Source organism: Mirounga leonina, unplaced genomic scaffold (assembly GCF_011800145.1).
Source record: "Mirounga leonina isolate KUSES-001 unplaced genomic scaffold, KU_Mleo_1.0 Mir_447, whole genome shotgun sequence".
NCBI lineage: Eukaryota > Metazoa > Chordata > Mammalia > Carnivora > Phocidae > Mirounga > Mirounga leonina.
The window spans coordinates 2326016-2350615 of record NW_023270757.1 but is presented as its reverse complement, the minus strand read 5'-3'; the positions used below and the strand labels follow the sequence as shown (position 1 = coordinate 2350615).

General features: G+C 39.1%; 1 protein-coding gene across 1 annotated transcript in view; it reads left to right on the top strand.

Annotated features, from left to right (window-relative positions):
* ADAMTSL1 (ADAMTS like 1) overlaps window positions 1–24600 on the top strand; it is a 396511-nt gene that overhangs the window by 123999 nt on the left and 247912 nt on the right. The window contains exon 5 of the mRNA XM_034987936.1: window positions 19235–19361. Within this exon, the coding sequence (XP_034843827.1) occupies window positions 19235–19361 (127 nt within the window). The remainder of the gene's footprint in view (window positions 1–19234; window positions 19362–24600) is intronic.

The following is a 24600-nucleotide window of genomic DNA, read 5'->3' as shown; positions in this document are numbered from 1 at the left end:
ACTATACTACACTCTACTACACTATGCTATACTATACTACACTACACTGTACTATACTATACTATACTACTCTGCTACACTATGCTATACTATACTACACTATATTATACTATCCTATACTGTTCTATACTGAACAGTGTGGTATGGTAGGGTCCATATAAAATTTGCTTGATGGAAGAACGGAGAGTGCAAACACTTGGGTTTTATCCATGTCTACATAGAAGAAGGCCAACAGGACCAACTGGTATTACAGTAATGACATCACTACAGAGTTGTGTTCTCAGCAACTACAAGCAAACATCATAGCACCTATTTACTTAGGTGCATGTATTTCTTCATCCAGTTCCATCTCTGTATTAATTATTTGTGCTGTCGCTTTTCTACCTCCTGTGTGTGTGTGTGTGTCTGTGTGTGTGTCTGTGGTAAAATATACATATTATGAAATTTAGTGCTTTAACCATTCTTAGGTTTACAGTTCAAGTTCACTGGTATTAAGTACATACACGTTGCTCTATAGTGGTTGCCACCATCCATCCCCCCAATGCTTTTATGTTCTCCAACTGAAACTCTATACCCATTAAACAGTTACTCCCCATTCCCCCTCCTCTCAGCCCCTGGTAACTATCTTTCCACTTTCTGTCTCTATGAATTTGACTATTCTGGGTACCTCATATAACAGGAATTATACAATATTTGTAATATTGGTCTTTTATTTCACTTACAGAAAATCTTCAGGGTTCATCCCTGTTATATCATGTATCAGATTTTCCTTCCTTTTTATAGCTAGAATAATATCCCGTGGTATGAACTGTTTAAAAAGATAAACTGAAGCATTTAAAAATATTGAGTTTATTTGGGCATTTATCAATTAGAATCAGACAGCATCACATTGGACATGAATGGGAACACTCACCCACAGGAGCCAGGGGAGAGACTTATTTAAAGAAAGTGCAGAAACAAAGAAAGGAAATTATTTGATTGGCTAAAACTTAAAGCCTAGTTGCCTGTTAGTGATTGATTATCCTTACTGTGTTGATTTTGTAACCTTGAGGCATGTATAGGCTTAGATTTGGGTTTGCTTATGTAGGCTGCCATGGATTTAGAGCCACCTCAGTCTAATGGCCTCCTTGTTTAATTAATTTAACAGTATATACCACATTTTGTTTACCCATTCATCTGCTGATGGGCACTTGGATGGGAATGATGGTGCTACAAACATGGACCTACAAATATCTGTTCAAGTCCTAGCTTTCAGGTCTTTTAGATGTATATCCAGACCTGGAAGTGCTGGATCACGTGGTAATTCTATATTCCATTTATTGGGGAATATCCATACTGCTTTCCACAGCAGCTGTACCATTGTTCATTCTCACCAGCTCTGCCTACTCCTCGTCTACCCATACTTCTAGCTTATAAAGCTTTCTAAAGCATGGCTGTGACTTTTCAGCTGTTTACCCTCCAACAGCTAGGACAATACCCATAAAGGGTGCTGAGTAAAGGACTTGCTCATTGTGATGGAGATCATGGCCCTGAAATTTCTTCAGCTTCTCAGAGGCAATTTACAAAAGTCTGGGCATGGAATTCCTGGAGCCTGTATTCTTCCCTACCTTTTCTCCCTCTGCTGCTTACAAGCTCTGAGAATAACCATGAAAATAGTGAGATGCTGTCTGCAGGAAAGAAAGAAAAATATAGCTGTGCCTCTTTGCATACCAATGAGGTATTTCAGAGAGCTGCAGCCTGCTATGTATGTGGGTGTTGATTTATGATAGCATGTACACATTTGGCAGGCTGAATCCACGTCTGCAGTTTAAATGACCACTTAAAAATGGAGCCTTTTTCTTAAGATCTAATGAGACCCAATGGCTAGCACTGTAGTTGAGAAAGCAGTGATGTCTAAAAGAAAGTTCTAATCCCATTGCAAAAGAAGTGGGACTCGTGGAACTATCAGGTAAGCACTTGGTCCCAGAATGTAACCTTGACTGTATATACACTTTAAAGCAATGCATGATTCTATTCTGCCCTCACTTTAGGAAATTCTTACAGAAATAGGGTAGACAGCTTTTGGTTCAGGCCCAGAAACAGAAATGCTCTTTCAGAAGCACAAGCAGGATGCCAACTTCCCACCTAACTAACGCTTCCCATGGTCCTCATTTTGTCCTTGCGGTTCCCCGTGACAGGAATCTTGAACATTTCTGGAGCTAAAGCTGCCAATGCTCCCACTTTTTGGAATTCTGTGAGGTTCTCCGATAAAAACTAATATGAAAACACTCTGTTCACATGCTTTCCAAATGTTTTTATTTTGCCTTTAACAGAGAGGGTCAGGGCTGCGTGTAAAGGTGCTTTGATGAGAACGCATCCTTCTTGCCTCACGCGTTGGCCTTTGACCCCAGGCGCAGTGGGGGAAGCAGAGGCAGGTACCATTTGTGTGAACTGGGTGTTCAAGCCAGGGGGCTACAGAATTGGCAGTGTGTCATCCCAGGTTTTCTTCTTCCTGACACTGCGTGGTCCAATTGCAAAGTTCACATGGAGGTCATGCTCACTGGCCACTGGCAGGGCTTGGGAGGTCTCTGCTGGGTTAGGCCGCCCAGATGTGAGCTGTGTTTGGGCTGAGTTCAGTTTCTTTCCGTTCTCTCCCACCTCCCTCCTCCCTCCTCCCTTCCCCTTTGTCTTGCCAACTGCTACTGGAGATGTTTTTCCCTCTGTTTAAGGTAATAGCCGACTTAGTGCCAAAGCCAAGCTACAGGCAAGCATTGAAAATAAATTTGCAGGGGGTTTATTTTCATACTAGTGGAAAAAATCTTGGAATCTTTTTTGGAGGTTTTTGTCTCCCTAGAGACTGCCCTTCGGAAGCATCTTCCCCTCTTGAATACCCTAAGCTGGGGCTAAGAAACAAACTGAGTGAACATTGATGCGTGGTAGGCTAGGTTTTGAAGCAGAGTGGTGCAAACTTTCGCTGAACAACTGTGTCTTAAAACAGTGTGCCCTTGTAGAAGCAGCTGCTACAGATGTGTGGTGCTTCCCTGCACTCTGAATATACACACTGTTGACTTAAAAGTCCTCTGGTGGATCAGGTGACCCAGTGTAAGAGGAATGATGTTTCGGAAAGAGGTTGGAACACCAAGTCTGCCATTTTCTAGACAGGAAAAGGAAGGGAAGGATGAAAGAAGTTGCCCAGGCTTGTCATCTGTGCAGTTAGTTCGTGTGAGGTTTCATGAACTCAGCAAAACACCTGACACTACCTGGCCCACAGTAGGCACTTCCCGAGAATCGTGATTCTTTCCCCCTTCGCTGGTTATTTGTTGTTGTCTCCTCTTGACATCAGATTTAAGTGAGAAGTGTCCTTTGGCACAGTCTACAATTTCTTAGTATAATTTCCCACTCTTCAAGAGTAATTGTGGCTGACAGGATGTATTTTCTACCTTCCTGTCAACTCTGATGCAACTGCCATTCACTAGCCACAAAAACAGGAGGCTTCATGGACCTCAGCTGGGAAGACCGCACCTTGATGAGGCAAGCAACAAAGGAAATCCATGTGTCCTTGGTCTTGACACCTTCATTAGAAGGAATTTAAAAAATTGAGGTTACAAATCACCTGAGAACTCAATGCCCACATGTTCCCGGCAGCACCATGCTCATAAAAATTATCATGCTGATACTAACAAATGTGTTCATCTACTCTTTGATAAATATCTTAGTAAGTGATTCCTTGCTATATGCCTGCACCTACAGAAAAATAGTTTAATAAAAGTGGAATTTTAATGTAGAAAATGGCATGAGGTCAAAACCATGCAAAGAATCCATTTGACATGACAGCACTTGAAAACCTTAAAATCATGTTTTTCTAGCAAATGTGGTATTTGGTAGATCCAGCCTTGCAGAATTTGGGGACTTTTCCATTTTAGATTCACATGGATGTATTGATAAGGACACACTGCATATTTTAAAAATATAAACCAATTGTCCAAAATTTATATGACTTATACAATAATACATGCAGAAGAAATGTTACTTGGTTTAGTATAGCCAAATTATGATTGTTGCATGAGCCATGAAAAGTTCTGTTCTTCTTTACCCACGGGGGACCAGGCAGTAATAAGGTGAGGGCACTGAACAGGTAATTGGGTATCTTTACAGAAGTTAGAAGATAGCACATAGGTAAGCTTTCTATGCTCTTTTTTTAGGCAATTTTAGAAAACTGACTAAAAACCAATTATAACTTTCACAAAAACTTCGATTTTAAAAGATTTCTAAATTTAAATGTGAATTTAAGTTTCTTGAATTAGACGTATGCTGAGTGTTGAATTCTGTCAGATTTGAAATTTATAGTTTCAGCTGATTTTAAACTAAGACTATTATAGGAAAGAATAAGAGTTCATTTTTGTGAATGCCAGTGGGTGGCTAGTGGAATTTTCTTAATCTTTCTCAATGGGAAAAATGTATGCAGTCATTTCTTTTTATCTCGGAGTCTTTGAGTGAATTTGTTTTTGTCTAAAATGAAAGAAGGGGCAGTTTGTTTTTGCCACAGTCAGTACTGTAATGACTCAGCAAAGTACAACTGGTTATCATGAACTCACAAGCCTTGATAGAGTTTGAAAGGGTAGCCAAGCACTTAACCATCAGTCTTCTTCCCACCCAATCCAGTCACCACATCCAGCAGCTAACCTTCCATTAGACTCAGGAAATCTGGGGCCCATTAAAAATCAGCAAGTCCGTGCTTCTCTTAGGACTTTATGACTGCAATTTTATTGGTTTATTGCTAATTCTGATTAAGAAACACTTTAAATTCCCAGTTTCAAGCAGGCTACTTTTCCTTTAAAAAAAAAAGTTAACTGATTTGTTTTGGCTTGCACATTCATATTCAAGGTTTGTTCCCCATTAAAAGTAGATTTTGAATATTTCTTATACCAATTGAATTTGCTGAGTACTCACTTTCTTTCATTACATTCAGCTGTCATATTAACACATTCATATGGGTGCAGACTCCCATGGAGCAAACAGGACCCCAAACTCTCTACCCCCTGAAAATATATTTTTCCCCAGACTTCAGGTTTTAGAAGACTGAACTTGAGAAATCTCTTTTGTGTTGACAAATACATTTAGTGATTGTACCTCCCTTACCCATATTTGAAAGTGGCCCTGAATTAACCAGTTAGTGGTCTAGAAGTGGAGAGCTAAGGAAGGATATTTTAAGAATCCTAAGCATTCTCCTCTCATTTGAGTGGGCTGCAGAGGACACGACTTGCTACTCCATAACAATTCCAGAGGGGCTTTTTACATTTCTAACAGAATCCTTAAGAAGTCCCAGTTCTCATTCCCCAAGCTCACTGCTATTTCATTGACTACTTTCACAAGGTAGAGGGAAGTTAAAAAAGAAATAAATAAAATTCAGTGAAGCTCCATCTGGTCTGCCTTCTAAAGGAGAGTCTATTTCTTCCGCAGGATTGGGGTCGTGATCTTACTTTATATTTGTTGTTGTCAAATCCAGAGGAACTAAAATGGACCAGAGCTTTTACAAACTTGACTCTGTACCTAGAGAGAGCTGTGGGACAACCAGGCTACACGTGCTCAGATCACAAAGTCACCCTTTCCAACTTTGGACACATTTTCACATATAGGAGCAAATACCTCCCGTTTGCACAATGACCACATGCCCCCAAAGGAAATCAGCACACGTGGCCCAATAACTACAGGGACTATAAAATAGAAGATTTGAGAATAGAACTGTCCCAGAAATTCCAGGGTAGTGACGTGGTAGGCCCTGTAGTAGATCTTTCTATGTGAGCCATCATGTGAAATCTTTACAACAAGTATATAAAGTAGATCTGATTATTCTCTTATAAGTCATGAGAGAACTGAATCTCCTACTGAAGGTGTGCAATATACTCAAGCAAAAGTAATAAATCATCACATCCAGGTTGAGTCGTTCATTCCCCCTGTGATATCATGCTGCCTCTCTCATGGCTTAGGGCTACACAACATGTAGAAGAAGTAAGGACGTTCCAGGGTAAGAAATGGCCAGAGATAAAAGGCTGAGATGAGGCACTATGGTCCTGTTGGTCTTCAGTGTAAAATTTCTAGAGGAGAAAACAACTGTAAGCTTCGTGGCAGAACTGAGCATCATGTCATAGCTCTCTTGTTCCATTGAGAGTAAAACATTCATTTTTTTTTTCCTTCAGTAAAAGAAGTTTATTATCCCATCCAAATACTTTGTGATATGACTTGTTCCTCTGGGAATAAGCTTAGATTCACAACCTTTAGTTTCTCAAGCTGATCTGAAAATTTTCTACCTTGTACAAGTATTATAGTCATATGAGACAGAAGTTTAGAGGTAGTTAACAGATGATGTTTTTATATAAAGTCTGTTTTGATCAATTTTATCAGGCTTTCCTCTAGGACAGAAATGGCAATGAAGAACCCAGGAAAAGGAAAGGAAATAAATATATCAATTGAGGACATTTTTGACTGACTTTGAATCAGAACACTAATAGCACCATCCAGAAGCTTCAAATTAGTATAATGTAATATATTTTGGGAAGTAACCAGGAATTGATTTGAGAACCAAGGAATGGTGGAGGCCCTTCTGGCTGGGGATCTGAGATGCTTGGAAAGTTACAATGGAAGAGAAAATATTTGGGGAGGGGCGCCTGGGTGGCTCAGGTGGTTAAGCGTCTGCCTTCGGCTCAGGTCATGATCTCAGGGTCCTGGGATCGAGCCCCGCATCAGGCTCCCTGCTCAGCGGGAGGCCTGCTTCTCTCTCTCCCTCTACTACTCCTCCCTGCTTGTACTCTCTCACTCTCTCTGTCGAATAAATAAATAAAATCTTAAAAAAAAAAAAAAAAGAAAATATTTGGGGAGAAAAATAAGTCTCTCTTTACCTTTCCCTTCTCTTCACCTCTATTCTTAACACACCCATACAAACAGCATACTACTGCTTTGGGAATATTGACTTCAGATAACATATCCAAACATGTAAATGAGAGCTTTATTGTATGCAGAATTTTGTTGAATTATGGCCACATCTGAAATTTTGAACACTTTAGATGTAAAATTTCACAGAATTTCCCAGAGATGTGTATGAGTGAATTCTAACCATCTAGCAGAATGGTTACTTTGTGGTGACCTACCTCACAGACACATTCCAGTAAGATCCACATTTGTACCAGGGCAGAAGACCAGCTGCTATCTTTTCTTCTCGACAAAGGACTCTTGTGTTTGAACAAAAACTATGTATTGTATGCCCAGCAGCAGAAGGGAGTCTGAGCAGTGATGTCAAAGTATACCATGATGTCACCACAATTCACAAAGAATTACAGTTAATGCCATGTGAAGTGAGGCCAAATTCAACACTTTCCCTCTTGGGTACTTCACAGTCTAAGAGACAGAAGCAAGGCCGGAGGTCATGCCTTTGTATAATTTTGTTTCACATTCTCCAGACACCCTAATTTTGGAAGCAGGGGAGGGAAGAAGACAGCCTGTTAAAGAAAAGTCCACTGACCATGTGCCGAGAATGAATTCTAGTATCTGTACATGCAAATGTCTATACTAGGATAATTCTTAGAATTTCTGCTGAAGACTACTAGACAAATAAATTTAACTAAAAATGGTATGCAAAGAAAAAAAAGTCCAGATGTTTTTAGGAATAAATTTACACAAGCATTTGGCCCAGACCCTGAAATAAATAAGAAAGGAGCAAAACAAATGAGATCGGGAGCACCTAAGAAATTTAATAAATGTTGGAAATAAGATTTAGCCATTCTCTTTTTCCCTTTCAGGGTGTGTTTATCCAGCCATTGGGTAGATTAAATTCTTGATCTCAAGAAAGGCAGTGCTGGAAAACTCTTTTTTTTTTTTTTAAAGATTTTATTTATTTATTCATGATAGACGGAGAGAGAGAGAGAGAGAGAGAAACAGAGGGAGAAGCAGGCTCCCAAGGAGCAGGGAGCCCGATGCGGGACTCGATCCCAGGACCCTGGGATCATGACCTGAGCCGAAGGCAGACGCTTAACCATCTGAGCCACCCAGGCGCCCAGTGCTGGAAAACTCTTAAAAATATTTGCAATCTAATAAATTCACCGCTCTTTCTATTAGCTGTCTCGAACCCCTAGCGTGGACATACCTTTTTCTTCTATTTACTTAATAATGTGAAGAGATAAACACCACAGAACCAGTGGCAATTGCCCAACATCTCTAGAACTGCAGGATAAGCAGGCTAATAAGAAGCACAGGAGAATACCTCTAGCTCAAATAGTAAAGAAAATAGAAATAGGACCCTTAAAAAACAGCACTTGGTTACATTTCATTGCAATGGGTCCTCCTTTAGATTTTAACCACAGAGGTGGTTGAACTCCCTACTCTTTGATGAGGGTGAGGATGAGTAGGTTGGAGGTGGAGAAGGCCTATGGTTCTGATCCAGCCAAATGACCAGCCAAAGGGCTAGAGCTCACGATGAGTAATAGGAAGAGTCAGGCCTCGGACTGTCCAAGGTAGAGTCTCTTAGGAAGAGCCAAAAAAAATCAGGTGCTCAGGAGATCAAGTACAAAGTGAGCTTCCAGGTCATAGTTGGTGTCACAGCTAGGATGTGGAGCCTAGAGCACTGTGCCTAGTGGAAAAGAGGTAAGAGGGAGACTCATTCGAAAATAATAAACATTTATACCCCAAGGCAATTTTGAAGTAGTGGATAAAGGACTAGAGACATAGCAGGCAAAGTGACAAGTAGAAATTAAAGTGGATATTATAGTGCTATAAAATGATGTAGCCATAGAGATTTTTTTTTTTTTTTTAAACAGAGAGCTCTTTTTTGGTCTTTGGAACTAGTAGCAGAGAGTTTAAGTGGTAGAAGCTGTTGTTATGTTCTAGGGTGGAATAAGGAGGAAAATTTTTTGAAACCATAATATATCCCTCTTCCCTATGGCCTTGTGTATATACAGAATTCATTCATTCATTCATTCATTCATTCAACAAATTTTTATTAGTTGTTTGTTATATTATTGGACACTAGGAACTTGTGGTGGTATATTCTAGTAGGAAATAGAAAATAAACAATAAGCTTAATAATAAATTATAAAAAGAGTGCCATAGAATTAAAAAAAATAGAATAGCATAGAACTTGGGTCTGGGATGCCACTTTTTTTTTTTTTAATTTATTTGACACAGAGAGACACAGCAAGAGAGGGAACACAAGCAGGGGGAGTGGGAGAGGGAGAAGCAGGTTTCCCGCCGAGCAGGGAGCCCAATGCGGGGCTCGATCCCAGGACCCTGGGATCATGACCTGAGCTGAAGGCAGACATTTAACGACTGAGCCACCCAGGCGCCCCTGGGATGCCACTTTAAATGGTCTGGTCAAAGTAGGGCTTCTTGAAAAGATGAACGTTTCCAGCAAAGGCTTAAAGGAGGCTTGAGAGGTGTCTACAGAAGAATGTTCCAGTCAGAGGCAATAACCAGTGCTGCCCTAAGACAAGAAAGTGCTTGCTATGTTTGCAGAACCGCAAGGAGAGTTAGCCAGAGGGAGAGGAAGTCACAGAGGTAACTCAGGTGATAAAGGAGCTTGTGGGCCATTGTAAGGACTGGTGAATCCAAGAGGAAATTGGGTCATCCTATCAGTGATTGGTAAACCCAGAGGAGAAACTGCCATCTATTGGGATGATCCCTTTGGAAACTCTTTGCCTGGAAGAAAGGGAATTAATACCTTCACATATTTTTTTTCACATTGTGGTGTTTTAGAGCATAGGAGAGCTACACCATTCCATTTGGCCTAATAGCCCGTGGGTATTTACCAATATTTCCCTGTGGCATGTGTGTGGCTGTTGAAAAAAAGCAACTAATTTTTTTAAACCAATTCAATTGCTCCCTCAAAAAAAGAAATCATGCCCATTGAAAATATATTTTCAAACCTACTGAATGCAAAGATCCCACTTTTTTCTTGATGCTCGATCTTAGTACTTAGATCTGTAGGCTGATGTTGCTTTCGGCAACAAGCTGTGGCTGACAGAAACATGTTCATTCTCATTCTTCCTGTCTCTTCATTGCCCTTCTAACCCCCAAGAGGAACACAATACATCATGGAATAGAGGAATCACTCCTTGATGACATAGTGCTACTCAGCTTGGATTTCAACTCTGGCAACACCAATTTACAAAAATGTGATCTTGGACAAGTTGTTGAACCCTTCTGAGTCTCCATTTTATTTTTGTAAAAAAAAAAATTGTCTATTTTGTAAAATAGTTAACCAGGGATATTATGAGGATAATATCAGGGATATTAGGAGAATTAAATGATAACTAGATTTATTGTGATCATTTTACAGTATATGTAAATATTGAATCATTACATTTTGTACCTGAAACTAATGTTATATATCAATTATATCTCAATTAAAAAAAAAGAATTAAGTGAGAAGATATATATAGCAAGTGTTCAGCAAACACTAGTTTACTCTCTCTTCTCTAGGTGGCTTTCCCTTCTTTCTCTACCTCCATATCCCTATGACCTTCAGTCTTAGAGATCTTACTCCTCTTTTGTTCTCACCTATTTTGAGGAAATTATCTGATTAAACCCATTCACCCTAGATTGGGACCATGCCTACTACTTATGTGTATTCCCTACAGCACCATAAGAACCAGCATAATGCCTTATGCTTAGTTGGTTCGGTTTAATTTAAGTATAATCAACAACTTCATGTGTTACTCCTCCCAAGGGTATTTGAACAACAAACGAAGGACTAAACCAGTGGTTCCCAACTTTGTAACACAAAGGTGTTCTTTATTATTTTTTTCCTATGGGCCTTGTGTTTTGGAAGTTTCCATCTACTCAAAACACTGCATGTATTAAGTAATAATTTGTTTCCCCATTTTATGACTTAAAGACCTGAGTATAAGTAAAAAATAAAGGCAATAAAAATCAGGATTCAGCTTATTTGTATAATGAGATGGTTGGGGCTTGGGGTACCTTATATGGTTTTATAGAGGTAAATATATTTCCATTAGGCTTTGAAAATACTAAACATAGCTCATGGACTACTATTAGCACCTTTGTGAATGGCCAGGGATTTTGTTTTCTCATATTGGAGAGGTGTGAAGCACGACTATTGAAGGGGGTTGTACCTTCCCATTTGCTTCCTGTGTGTGTTCCCAAGTCACATGGGACAGATGAAGCTACCTATTCATCCCCATGCATAAGTTAAGTCCTGCCCTGGTAGCTGTGATCTTCATAAGAATAATCAACCTTGTTATCACCATTCACCATTGCCATAATAAATATTATTTAGTGTGTCTTATCTTGGTTCACAGACATCCTACTGTAACCTGTAGTCCAAAATCTCAAGTTGCAGTTTTGATTTTATTAGTTTCCATCTGTGTTACCTTGGGGGATGTTGTTTATTTTCTTTGAATTTCAGTGTTATAATTTGTACTTGAAATCATTCAAATCTTAAGAAAATGTTCATTTTTTTCCAAGCCAAACAGTATCCAGCTTTACTAAAGATACTTTTCATAAACAATCATGGTATTTCAGGCAGGACATGGGCAGTCATTAACAGCATACAAGAATTTTCACACTCCCTTCTTCAATGGACTACCAAAGTCAGAAAGCCACTATAAAACCCAATGAATTCTTCATTGGAAGCTCTGAACAGGGAAAGTTTAGTGTGAGGGTTGACATTTCACATGTAGCATATTGTTTAACAACTTCTTTTTTTTTTTTTTTAAGATTTTATTTATTTGACAGAGAGAGACACAGCAAGAGAGGGAACACGAGCAGGGGGAGTGGGAGAGGGAGAAGCAGGCTTCCCGCCGAGCAGGGAGCCTGATGTGGGGCTCAATCCCAGGACCCTGGGATCATGACCTGAGCCGAAGGCAGACGCTTAATGACTGAGCCACCCAGGTGCCCCTGTTTAACAACTTCTCATAAGCTGACCCTGAAATGAAATGAAAATGTCAGAATTATCAACCTGAATTATTAAGCTAAAAAAGAAATTCTTTGGGGGATGCTGTCTCCATGGAGACACTGTAAAGTCCAGATCGCCTGACATACTGGGAACCATTTCTTGGTGTCAGTTTCCAATAGATCTCTGGGTTTAAGGGGGTCAAGGCTATGGTAAAGGCAGAGAGGGAGAAGAAGACAAAAAAAAAAAAAGAATTTTAGGTTTTCCACACCAAGAGGCATCTGTGCCAAGGTGACTAAGTGTGTCAACATCAAGGAATCCCTCCTCCTCCTGGGAACCAAGAGGAAGTTGCTCAAAACTAGAAGGGAAAGGTATTTAAAAGGTATGATAAAAAATTATATTTCAAACTGTATAGTCACCAGGAGTACCCAGTTATCCAAAATGTATACACTTCACTTGGCATCTCCAGCCCCTTCACCTTCTGTGCCTGGTCCCATTTGGAAACTCCATTTTCCGCAGTTATTCCCATCCTTGCCAGCATCAGCTTTCCCCCTTTTCCCTTTGGGTACCTTCTCTTCCTTCTCTGCAGGGGCCTTTTTAGACTTGGGCTCTGGCTTTGGAGGAGCAGGGTTAGCAGATAAGCTTGCAGATCTTCTCTGTGGCTCATCCTTCACCTTGGCTTGATCTCCTTTAGCATCCATCCCCTTCAGCCTTTCTCTTGGGCATGGTGGCCATGGCAGCAGGATATAGGCCCTGGATGTGGAGATGCGGCCGCACGCGGGCTCTTGTCAATCCAGGGGTCATTCTCACCTCTTCGTCACACTGCTCAAAGATGCTATTTTTTTTTAATTTTTTTATTCTTATGTTAATCCCCATACATTACATCATTAGTTTTAGATGTAGTGTTCCATGATTCATTGTTTGTGCATAACACCCAGTGCTCCATGCAGAATGTGCCCTCCTCAATACCCATCACCAGGCTAACCCATCCTCCCACCTCCCTCCCCTCTAGAACTCTCAGTTTGTTTTTCAGAGTCCATCGTCTCTCATGGTTCATCTACTCAAAGATGCTATTTTTAAGAGAGATATTTGTGGTGAATCATCCAAAAGATGGTCAACCAGCTCACTTCTCTGACTCTGGAATAGTAAATTGGTGTAGTCTCCTCCAAAGACAGCCATAGTCTATTGAATTTGGCTTCTAGAGTACACTGTCATAGAAGATGTGGAACCACATAAAATCTCAGTGGCAAAGAATGCTCCAGTTGATTAGTAATGTCTGTCGTGGGTCCTGGCAGGACAAATAGATGCACATGTGCACATTTTTGCTAACCTTGCCCCAAGTGTTATAAAGTCTGTTCATAGATTGTCTGACCATCACAATGCTCTGTACCTGGATAATTTGTTTTGGCTCCCTAAAATTTGCTTTTACCAAATGTTCCCTGACTATTAGGGTTCATCAGAGATTACTGAAAAGCCAGTTCTTTGAAACGTCTTGTATTTATTTGCTGAGTTGTTATTGGGACACTGTTACATGGCATTGTCTTTTTCAGAAAACTCACAGCAGGTGTATATCTAGGATTTCAGTACTTTGAGTAATTATGATTCTCCTGAGCCAGTTTGTCATTCATTCATTACATAAATATTTATTGAGTGTCTCCTACAAGGAACACATTATCCTATACATTTTCTAAAAGATCCAGTGAATGCTGTAATTCTTATAATTGCTCATGTTTTCCTCTCTTCTAAGAGGTTCATATCTAGATATGTAACCCCCATTTAGCAAATGTGTAGGACTTCACAGTATGTATTCTGCATAATTCTCCCCTTTCTGGCTTTAACTCCTCTTTTTTACTTATTTTCCTCTTTGCCCCATATTCCCATTTGGGCTTGTTTTTATTTTATTGTCTTGTATTATATGTATATGCTATAAATATTTTTGAAAAAGGTAAAGCATAAACAAATCAATCAATATCTAAATCTTTTGAAGATAAAGTTAAGGATACATTATCTTCCCTATTAACATAAATAGTAAATGAGTTATAATGTATAGAAGAGCACACTCTTCCCCATAAAGTTCTATCTGAATTAAATAATTATAAATAAGAGCAGCTGTGATCAGATTTGCAGCATTTGGTTTTCCATATTTGTCTTTCCCCTTGCTGAGAATAAAGGGATTTAGAGTTTCTTACCTCATGGTGTTGGACCAAGAAAAGCTTGACATCACTGGCTCAGTATTTGATGCTAGAAGTTGAGGTCCTTATGGGAAACCATTTGAAATGTGGCCAGTGTGAACCCATCTAAGCACATCAGTTTGGGACATGGTATCGGCTTATGGGTTGTGTTTATTTACATTCTCCAAATTATTCAGATGATAATCTTTCTTTTTCCTGTGGCTCCTAGTGAAGACATTTTATTATACGTATTTCAGTGTCTAGAGAATTTCAGTCTCGTGGTCTGCCTTCACTTGCTATCAGCTCTGTAAAACTAAGGGAGAGACTGCTATCAGCACACAGAATAGTCCTGATGCCTAAAATCCACATGACATGCTGTAAGTCAATTATAATGGTTATAAATGGATAAATGGATATTATCATCCTAGTTTTTGTATAGGGAGGGGTCCCCCCTCCTTCCCTTTAGTAAATCCTGAAGGAGAATAAAGAAAAAGCAGCAGTGTTAAATCTGTATGTTCTACTCAAAAATAGGATGAAGGACTGAATGTCTGTGTTTATACATATGTATATACATATGTATATATATATGCAAAAAAGCCTACAATCAAGATAGCAAAGCAAAGTTGATGACCCACTAATGGTGTTTAAACAACAAAAACATCTTGGAGCTTTTCACTTTTTATGTCACCTGAGATAAAAGTTCTATTAAAAAAAAATGCAACACTGTGGATACAGAGGAGGTTAGACCACTGTATCAAGTTGACACCTAATAGCAGAATACAAATAAAATACATTAGGTCAAAATACTGAGCTAGTTTTCCACCCTTTACAAAAAAATTCCATGTAGTTGCCAAAGTTATGAGTGGTCATTATCTCACTTTAATATTTTGTCCAGAATGGGGTGGGTCTGGGAACTTAGTGACCTGAACATTGCCTTCCATGACATTTCACTAATAATGAGCATAGGTGCACTTGGGAAATAGTTTCTTAAAAATACTAGCCCTTTACTGTAATTCTTGTTCGTACATCAGGACAGAGGTTTGGGTTTGACCTGTAGTTGTCATTTATATGTCTGTTCCTCTGTGTACACAGAAATAAATAAGCACACATATGCACATATATGCACATTTTTGTCTACATGTGTGTCATCAGTGACTGCAGTCTAAGGCTGCTTACCTGTCACCTACAATGACTTCATTAACAAACCATTATGTTTGCTGTGTGTTTCACTGGTTCACCAGCATTCACTGTGCATGTCAGATGTCAAACACTGTGCCAAACAGCAGAAATACAAAGGTTAATGAAACATGGGCTCTCAAATAACCCAAGATCTGGTATAGGAACAGACGTATCAATAGATTAAACTCATTATAAGTTATACAACTACTTAAATTGGGTGTATATAAAAGAAACCCCAAAGTAATAATGGCTTAAGCACATAAAGGATTTACTCTCTCACAAAAAAAAAAAAAAAAAAGAATTCAAGATGTGATCGGTCTAAGTGAGGTGAAAGAACCAGGCTCTTTCTTTCTGTTCCGCCCTCCTTACTGCAAGGCTTTCATTCTCAGGATTGTCTCATTTTTCAAAATAGTACCTGGAGCCAACAGAAAGGAAAGAGAGTAGAGGGCAGGTGGGGTCATCTAAGTCAGCTTCTTTTAAGTAGTCTTCCTAGAAGTCCCACACAACCCTTCCACTTTTATTCACTAATTACAAGTTGGTCCAAAAGCCAATGAAAAAATGTATTCGTTTAATAGGACATATTGCCACCCCAAATAAAATTGGAGTTCTGTTATTGAGAAAAATAGGGAAGATGGATGTTGGGTGGCGACCAATAATCTCTGCCACATGGAGTTATGAACAAATGGCTGAGGAAACATAGAGTAATAAAGCCATTAACTCTGGAATCTAGAAAAGGCTTGTTTGAGGAGGAGACAATTTGGGATTTGAAGGATGTATAGGAGTTTGCTAGGTAAAGAACTGGGGAAGGGCACTTTAGTCAGAAATAGTAGTATATGCAAAGCACAGAGCGATCTGTCATTATTACTGCCAAATAAACCCATTTCTGTATTTCTGTTTTTTCTTTGTTATTAATAATAGCTCTCAAAATAACAGTTGAACTAATTTTTAATTAATCTATTATTCCACATCAATAGATCGAGACAGACTGAGATATGTCAATAATGATTTTCTTGATATAACTGCAAACAGTTTTCCGCTTGGACCAAAATAAGAACATTTTATCTGATGATAAAGTATTCCCTGTTTTAAAAATAATTGAGTTAGAATATTTTGGCACCTTAAAAAGGAATTGATACAATGAGGGAAAAAGTGTGTCAGGGAGATATTTGTCTTTTTAATTCTGAAGTTAAACATATGCCCAGTTAGAACTCACTTGATTCATATCCTCAGATCCATAAACTTACATCAAGGGCACTAAGTTGGTGGTCTGGTCAAGTTAGCCTTAAAGTATGTCACTTTCTATTCCTAATAGATTGTTACTTTGGATCTGTGAAGTTGGGATTGTTCTTTTCATAAAATGGCTTTGGAGCCGTAAGAAATCTTTAGGATTAGAGAGATTTTTTTCATGGTAATCTCCTATTTGGCTTCATTAGAGACATCAGAGACCATTAAGAATTTTCCAGAGAAAGTTAAATCCTTTGAGAAACCTGAAATCTCTTTAAGGAATAAACCATAGTTATATTTGAGACACCTGTGAGTGTAAATTTCCATGCCCCCTGCCTATCATCCTTCCATAGTGCTGAGTATCTCGTAAGATTAAGGTCATCTCTTTCCAACCCCAAAGAACAACAGCTGAGTCAATGGTTCTTTGAATACTGCCGAAATTAGGACTGCCATGTTTGTTTGTTTTTTTCAAAGGATTTGACCCTACTAAAGCAATCATATGATTTAGTCTTCTGACATTGTTTTCATTTTTGTTTTTTGCCAACTTTGGTTTTGGGTTACTTTCTAAGTAGCTGGTATCTGCACATGACTAAAATGTGTAGTACAACTCACGGCAACACCTCCCTTTTGTCTGGTTAACTCTGGAACCTCATTCATATCTCAGCTCAAAAGAGTCTTCTTCAGGAAAGTCTTCTCTGGCCTCACTAACCAGATCAAATTCTCCATATTTTCTGTTCTCAGAGTATCATGTATCTGTGTTTTATAGTTTGTATCATGATCACCATTTTACATTTATTGTGTGTGATGATTTGAATAATATGTGCCTCCACTACTAGACTCTAAGTCGCATGAGGGTAGGCCCTTATGTACTTAAACTCACCTTTGGATTTTGCTCCTAGCACTGTGCCTGGCCCATGGCAGATCTTGATCATTGTTGGCTAAATGATTAAATGATTTTTTTGGTGATGGTGGCAAATAAGTTACTTCTGCATGCCCATTTCACACTGTGTTCAGAATACGAGTGAATATGGAATTACTCAGCTCCTATGTGGATTCATCTACAGATAAAAATTTTGAAAATAATCTTACTCCAGCTCCATAGAAGCACATCAATGAAGTCTTAAGCCAGCATGTGTTGGCTTTGCATGGATGAAGCTTGGGTGAATTCCAAATTGGCTTCACTGCAGCCTGTGAACATATTGGGGTGAATTGCAGCTTGACCACAATGAACCCCTAAGGACAGAACCAGCCCAACTTGCTCCCCATTTAAGAGCTGGGCACTATGTTTTCTTGACATCTTTGTATTTCAAAAAATGTACAATCGTTGAAGGAATTACTGCTTTGACATTTATTTTAAAAGATGCCTATATGCCTGTGTATAAAAAAATACACATTACCACATTTAAAAATACAGCAAATATATAATGCAATGCTAAATAATTGTATTTTTCAAACCTTTGCCTAAACACGTGTTTGCAATTATTAAAAGTACAAAAAGGAAAATCAAGCCTCAAAGAAAGGTCATATTAATAACTGGATTTTTGAAAGACAGAATGAATGGTGTGGACTTTCTGGAAATACCACTTCAGTTCACTTCAAATACCACTACAGTTCTCATTTTATTTTTATCAAAGACAATAGTGGAAGTCATTTGGAAGTAGAATAGGTCTGTTGATACTAGATCTAACTAGAACTGTAGAAGTACAACTTGATACAGTTTGGATTTGAATTTTTTTTAACTTGAAAAAGTTAAAAGTAAGTAAGAAAAAGAAAGAGTAAAAGTACAAATGAGTTTGCCCGCATACGTGATAAGTGCTTATGATTTTGTTAAGCCTGATTTGGACCAAGCATAAATGTTTTGTTAGATGTACTTATAACTCAGCTACTTATTAGCAAAGTGACCTTGGCCAGATTCATGGCCTCAGCTATAAAATGGAGATATCTTACATGATCATTCTCAGAATTAATGAGATATCTGTATTGGGCCTGGTAGGACATAGGCAGGCTAAGAGGGCCTCAGTATTAGTTATCTCTGCTGCCCTCCCAAACATCCATCCTCCCCCACCATGCATACATACAATAATCTTGCTTTTGTTAGCTCATTCTGTGATTGTTTCTCTTTTCTTAGTTGAAGTGCTAGCTAGAAAAGGAACCATTTTCATTATCATTCAGCAGCCTTGGTGGTTCAGTGGTAGAATTCTCGCCTGCCATTATCATTGAGCAAATTTCTGTTGAGCGCTTACAGTTTGCCAAGCACAATACTAGTTGCTTGGAATACATCAATGGACCTAACATACCAAACCCTTACCCTACACAGCTTATATCAAAGGAACAATATGGAACATGAAAATAATCCACTTTCATGGGTTTTTCCATGAAATTTTTCCTTTCATGATTGTATTTTTGTAATTGTAGTGAATCATAATTATTGACACTGGGAATGATTTTTTAATTAAGTCTCTATAATATCAATAGGTTAGGTTCTCCCTCTCTCCCTTACCTTCTCCTTTGCCTGCCTCCATCCTCTCTCTCTCTCTTTCTCCCTCTCTCCCCCCAACCTTCTCTCTGTTTATATATTTGAACTCTAAAAACATCTTTGTCTATGCTGTTTTTGTTTCTTCCTTAGCCTGATTGAAATTCCAGCTGAATTCATTCCCCTCTATGGGAAGCATGCTTTATGCTTCCTCAAAAATGAAGGGAGAGTCATTGAGTGGTGATGGGCCTCACGATGGATCCCTGCAATAGGCACCTGGTTGAATTACACACCTTTCTTTCCTGTTAGATTGTCGGCTGTGATCACCAGCTGGGAAGCACCATCAAGGAGGATAACTGTGGAGTCTGCAACGGGGATGGGTCCACCTGCCGGCTGGTCCGAGGGCAGTATAAATCCCAGCTCTCCGCAACCAAATGTAAGACACTACAGAGATGGGGCAGTTTGGGGGTTTATGGGCTAATTAATCTCTTCTGGTTTTGTGCTGGCTCCCCTCAGCAGCTAGGAATAAGGCCACCACCAAAATGAAGATGAATCTGAACATGTTCCTGCTTTGTGTATTAGTTTAGGTAGAACAAGTCAGGTAACCCATTGCAACCCCAAGGAGGAAACCTTTCTTTTGTGGTGCAGCAGGAGCGAAGTACACTTGGATCAAAATAGACTCCATTTACAAACCTAGACATGCTGCCCAACATGAGGACAGACTGCACCCAAGCCTTGCCTGACACGTAATGTGATGCGCCTGATGGGATATAGCAGGGAGAGTGTGTAAATCTAAACAGATTCACTCCCTACCACCATGCAACCATGCTGTCTTCATTTACAAAATGACCCCTTTGATTGGTGCTGATTACAGCTTCTTTCAGAATTAATATCAGACAGTGATTATATAAAGCCATTTATTGACTTATGTCTTAATCTCTCTATACTAACACAATAAATGTGTGCTTACTATACAGTATGTGCTGGGAACTTTGCATGATCATCTCATTTTATCCTGATAACAACCTCATAGCAAGGCGTGGTTTATCCTTATGTTATGAATAAGATAACTGAAGCTGAGACAGATCATGTGACTTGCTCAGAGTCACACGGCTCTAAAATAGGAGAGCCAAGATTCAAGCCCAGGGTCCAATTTCATTGCCTAAGCACTTACTCATTCCTCTGGACTGTCCCACAACCCTGCGGATTATTTCCATGGTGGGACATTTAAAGCAATTAGATGTCAAGACAAGGTACCTCAGATGTCTGCCTGACTGGGTCTTGCTAGGGTAGATGGCAAGTGTCTAGTGATGCCTAAGACAACCACTCAGTCACACAACGACCCAGATCATTTTACAAAACACTGTCCTCTATGACAATCACCGCTATGGGTGCTGCATCAGAAAAAGATAGAAATAAGGCAATTCTTGTACTCAAAGACATACACTTTTAGAATAATTTGACCTTGCTCAGTAGACTGTCTCCAAATTTTGCCATTATCCAGAATTGTTCAATAGATCTTTGATTGAGTATCATTGCACATGTCTCCCCTGGCTTGGGAACTAAGAATGAATTCTTTTACTGAATGCGGTTTTGTTCTATTTGTTGACTAGCTGGGAAAAAACAATTGACTTTGTCAGGGTCTGTGGCTTTAAATGGACTTGTAGGTCAAGAAAAAAGACAGTGGACATTAAGGACCTATTCCCAGAAGTCAGGAAAAGGCAGTTTGCCCAAAGGACTAGGCTCTAGGGAAGAAGAGGTGGTAGCAAGAAAGACTAGGGACTTTTAAACACAAGAAACGTTGGAGGTACCAGCTTGGGGAACTCTACATGCTAACACCCCTGCTGGCAGTGAAAAATGTGAATCTGTGGGGGGAAAAGACTCTGGCAGAGAGAATGAAGGATGAGGTAAGTTAGACATTGATATAGTACATTCAGGTGAGATTTTTTTTTTTTTCTTTCATGTGTTGGTAGCTTCTGCTATACGATGACAAATTAAAGAATTTGGAAGATGAAAACCAGAGGATAGAGGCATAATTCTTTTGTAAATCTCTGAAGTCATGGTGGGATATTTGGGAGGGGGGAAGTTACATTTAAAAAGTCACTTTTATAGAACACTTTAAGAAATCTTGGAAGAGCTCAGCTCTTTCTAATTATTTATGTCATGTAATTGAATCAATGCTCATTATCTAGGAATCTAGGAATTTCTGCTAGGCACAGAAAAAGGAGATAGCTTGCTTTTGTACAGTAACTGCTATATAGCAGGCTTAGGGGGAGGGGATCCTTCCTCCATTCCCACTCATGCCCTCTCCCTGAACAATCTGCCTGGATCAGTATGAGGGCATCATCAGGGACCTCTGGGGCCTCAATCACTGGAATAATGAGAAGCTCTGAAAGAACAAACTGAAGTGAATTAAGAGCCATAAGTCACCCCCAGATCTGCAAATAGATATTTCAATGAAAAGTGCTCTGTTCAAGACAGAGGAGTAGGTAAATTATATAATACGCAACCTGATGATTATCCATAATGACAAAATGCAATTGATTCATTTACCTTAGCACTGATGATGCCTCATGACAAAATGATTTATATCAATAAAGCCCAACCCAACATATGCATGCACCTCACCACAATCTATAGCAGATGCTGAACAAACTGCCTCGTTTATGTTTTCTCCACCCCAGAAGAACCTTCCACCCTATATTTACAGGCTGCGCAGTGACTCACAGGCAGGGAAGATTAGACCACTCAGCAGGGCCTACGGTGCTGGCCAGGTGAGCAGCGCTCCACCCGTGAAGGCCTGGTGGACCTGGGCCAGCTCGCTCCCCTCTGCTCTGCCAAAAGGCACTGTAAGCCAGCCACATGCTCTTTGCGAACTCCTAGCACTCGGATTCCCCACATTGAACTCATTTTCTTCTGAACTGATATCCAAGATTTTTTTTTTAATGTTATCAAGCCTTGGGGGAACAAAGAGAAAACAGAAGAGTGGAGAAAGACCATGGCGGGAAGTGCCAGAAGGAAAAAGAGAAGTTGGAGGAATTCATCCAATGGCTGCCATTTGCTGGCAAACAAAAAAGAAACCATCTTTGTATCAAAAGACAGTGTAATTGCCTAATACAAATACAGACAAGAAAGAGAGCTAGATCAAGGCACCTTTTCCCCCTTTTTAAAGGAAAAGGCTGTCCCCTGATAGCATTCAATCTTTCCATTTTTCCTGATCACTTCTTTTCAACTTCCCCAGCCCAACAACAACAACAAAAGAATAAATTTAACTAACATTAACTTTTGATTCTTGAAATTAAATGCTCGCTTTCTTGCAAATTGTATTGGCTTGTACTCTATTACATATTTTCCAAGTATATGCAATATACTTAGAACTACAGCCAGTCTATTTGCTATCAATTTAATGTCTCCAGCTTTGCAAACCTCTCATATGAATTTGTGTGTTTTGAAATCACCTGGATATCCCAAAACTCCTGAAGGACAGACAGACAAAAAAAACAGACAAAACAAAAAACTAAATAAAATGTATTGCCATATGGTGATAGGAGTCTTGGGAAAAAGTAAAGCAGGAAAGAAGAATAGGCGAAAGGGCTGGGCTGCCAGCCAAGGGTGTTACAGGGACTTGCAATACTAAATAGATTGGTAAGGAAAGGACTCACTGATAAGATGGCATCTGAACTAGGATCCAAGGTTACCTTACAAAAGTCAAGGGAAAGAGAATTCCAGTCATAGAGAAAGGCAAGTGCAAAGGCCCTGAGGTAAACACAATCTTGACATATTTCTTGAAGTGCAAAGAAGCTAATGTGACTTGAAGTCAGTTTAAAGAAGCCTACTGGGAATGATGAAGGCAGGAGGGTTGCGAGGCGGGGTGAAGAATGATTTTGTAAGGATTTTGGCTTTTAGTCAGAATGAAATAAGTCACAGGAGGATTTTGAGCAGAGGAATGACTTGATTTATTTTGAAAAGGATTACTCTATCTACTGTGTTGAGAATAGACTATAGTTGGTCCAACTATGGAAGTAAGAAAAGCAGTCAGGAGGCTGTTACAGTAAGCCCGTTACAGTAAGCCTGGAATGATGATGGCCTGGACCATGGCAGCAGTGGTAGAGGTGATAAAGAGTGATTCTATAGTGCATTTCTGTGAATGTAAGACCTCACTGATTGAAAGATGGGCCATTATTTTATGCACCACTATGGAAGAAAGAAAAGCTGCCACTGAGATTAAGAAACTATGACACAATGCCTCCTGACCACTTAGAGTTTTTACTTGATAGTTCTTAAGAGATCTACTTTAGATTTGGATTTTTTTTAAGCCATGTATTACTCATACATACAAAAAACCTGAAATAAATTAATAAATTGGTAAATTAAACTGAAATAAAACTTTTCCCCAAACTTCAATTTTTTTTTAATCATTTTAGACTCAATTTCCACATGTCATGGGGGTACCTGTAATACAGCATTTTTAAAAGAACTCACAAAAGAAATAAAATCCATTGGTACTGGACTCTTTTTTCTTAAACAGCTGTATTGTATAAATGACGTAGTGTTCAACTTTGTGAATTTTTACATATGCATACAGCTGTGAAACCAAACATAACCCTCATCCCGAAAGTTTTCTGTGCCCCTTAGAATCCTTCCCTTGCGCTCTCCTGGCCCTGTCCCCTGGCAACCACTGATCTTTTTGTCACTATAGATTTCATTACTTTTTCTAGAATTTTATATAAATGGAATTCTACAATACATACTCTTGTCCAAATGGCTTCTTTCATTCACCATAATTATTTTGAGATTCATTAATATAGCATGCATCAGCAGTTTAGTTTATTTTATTGCTGTATAGTAATTCCAGTGTATGGACATACCACAGTTTGTTTATTCATTCACCTGTTGACAGGCATTTGGGTTGTTTTCACTTGGGAGGTCTTATAAATAAAGCTGCTATGAACCTTCATGTACACATTTTTGTATGGACATACGCTTTCATATCTCTTAGGTAAATTCCTGGGAGTTGAATGGCTAGATCATATGGTAGGTATATATTTGACATTTTAAGAAACTGCTAGACTTTTTTCCAGAGTAATTTACTTATTTTGCATTTCTACCAGCAATGTGTAAGAGTTTCACTTGCTCCACATTCTTTCCATCACTTGGTATTGCCAGTATTTTTTATTTTAACCATTCTAATTGGTACATAGTAGTATCTCATCATTGTTTTAATTTGCATTTTCCTAATGACTAAGGATGTTGAATATCTTTTCATAGTGTATTAGTCTCCAATTGCTGCTGTATCAAATTGCCACAAACATAGTGTCTCAAAGCAACACATTTATTATTTTATGGTTCTGGAGGGTCAGAACTCTAAAATGGGTCTTGCCAAGATGAATTCACAATGTTAAACAGAACTGTGTTCCCTCTGGAAGTTCTAGGGGCTAATTGATTTTCTTTGATTTGGCCTTTCCAGCTTCTGTTAGGTTATCTATGTTCCTTGGCATCTTCGGCATCTTCGGAGCCCCGCAGTGTAAAATCTTTAGATCTCCTTCTGCCTCCAATCTCCTCTTCTATCTCTCTCTCCCAGTTTAAAGAACCCTTGTGATTACATTGGGCCCACCCAGATAATCCAAGACAATCTCTTCATTTTAAAGTCAGCTGATTACCAGTCTTAATTTTAT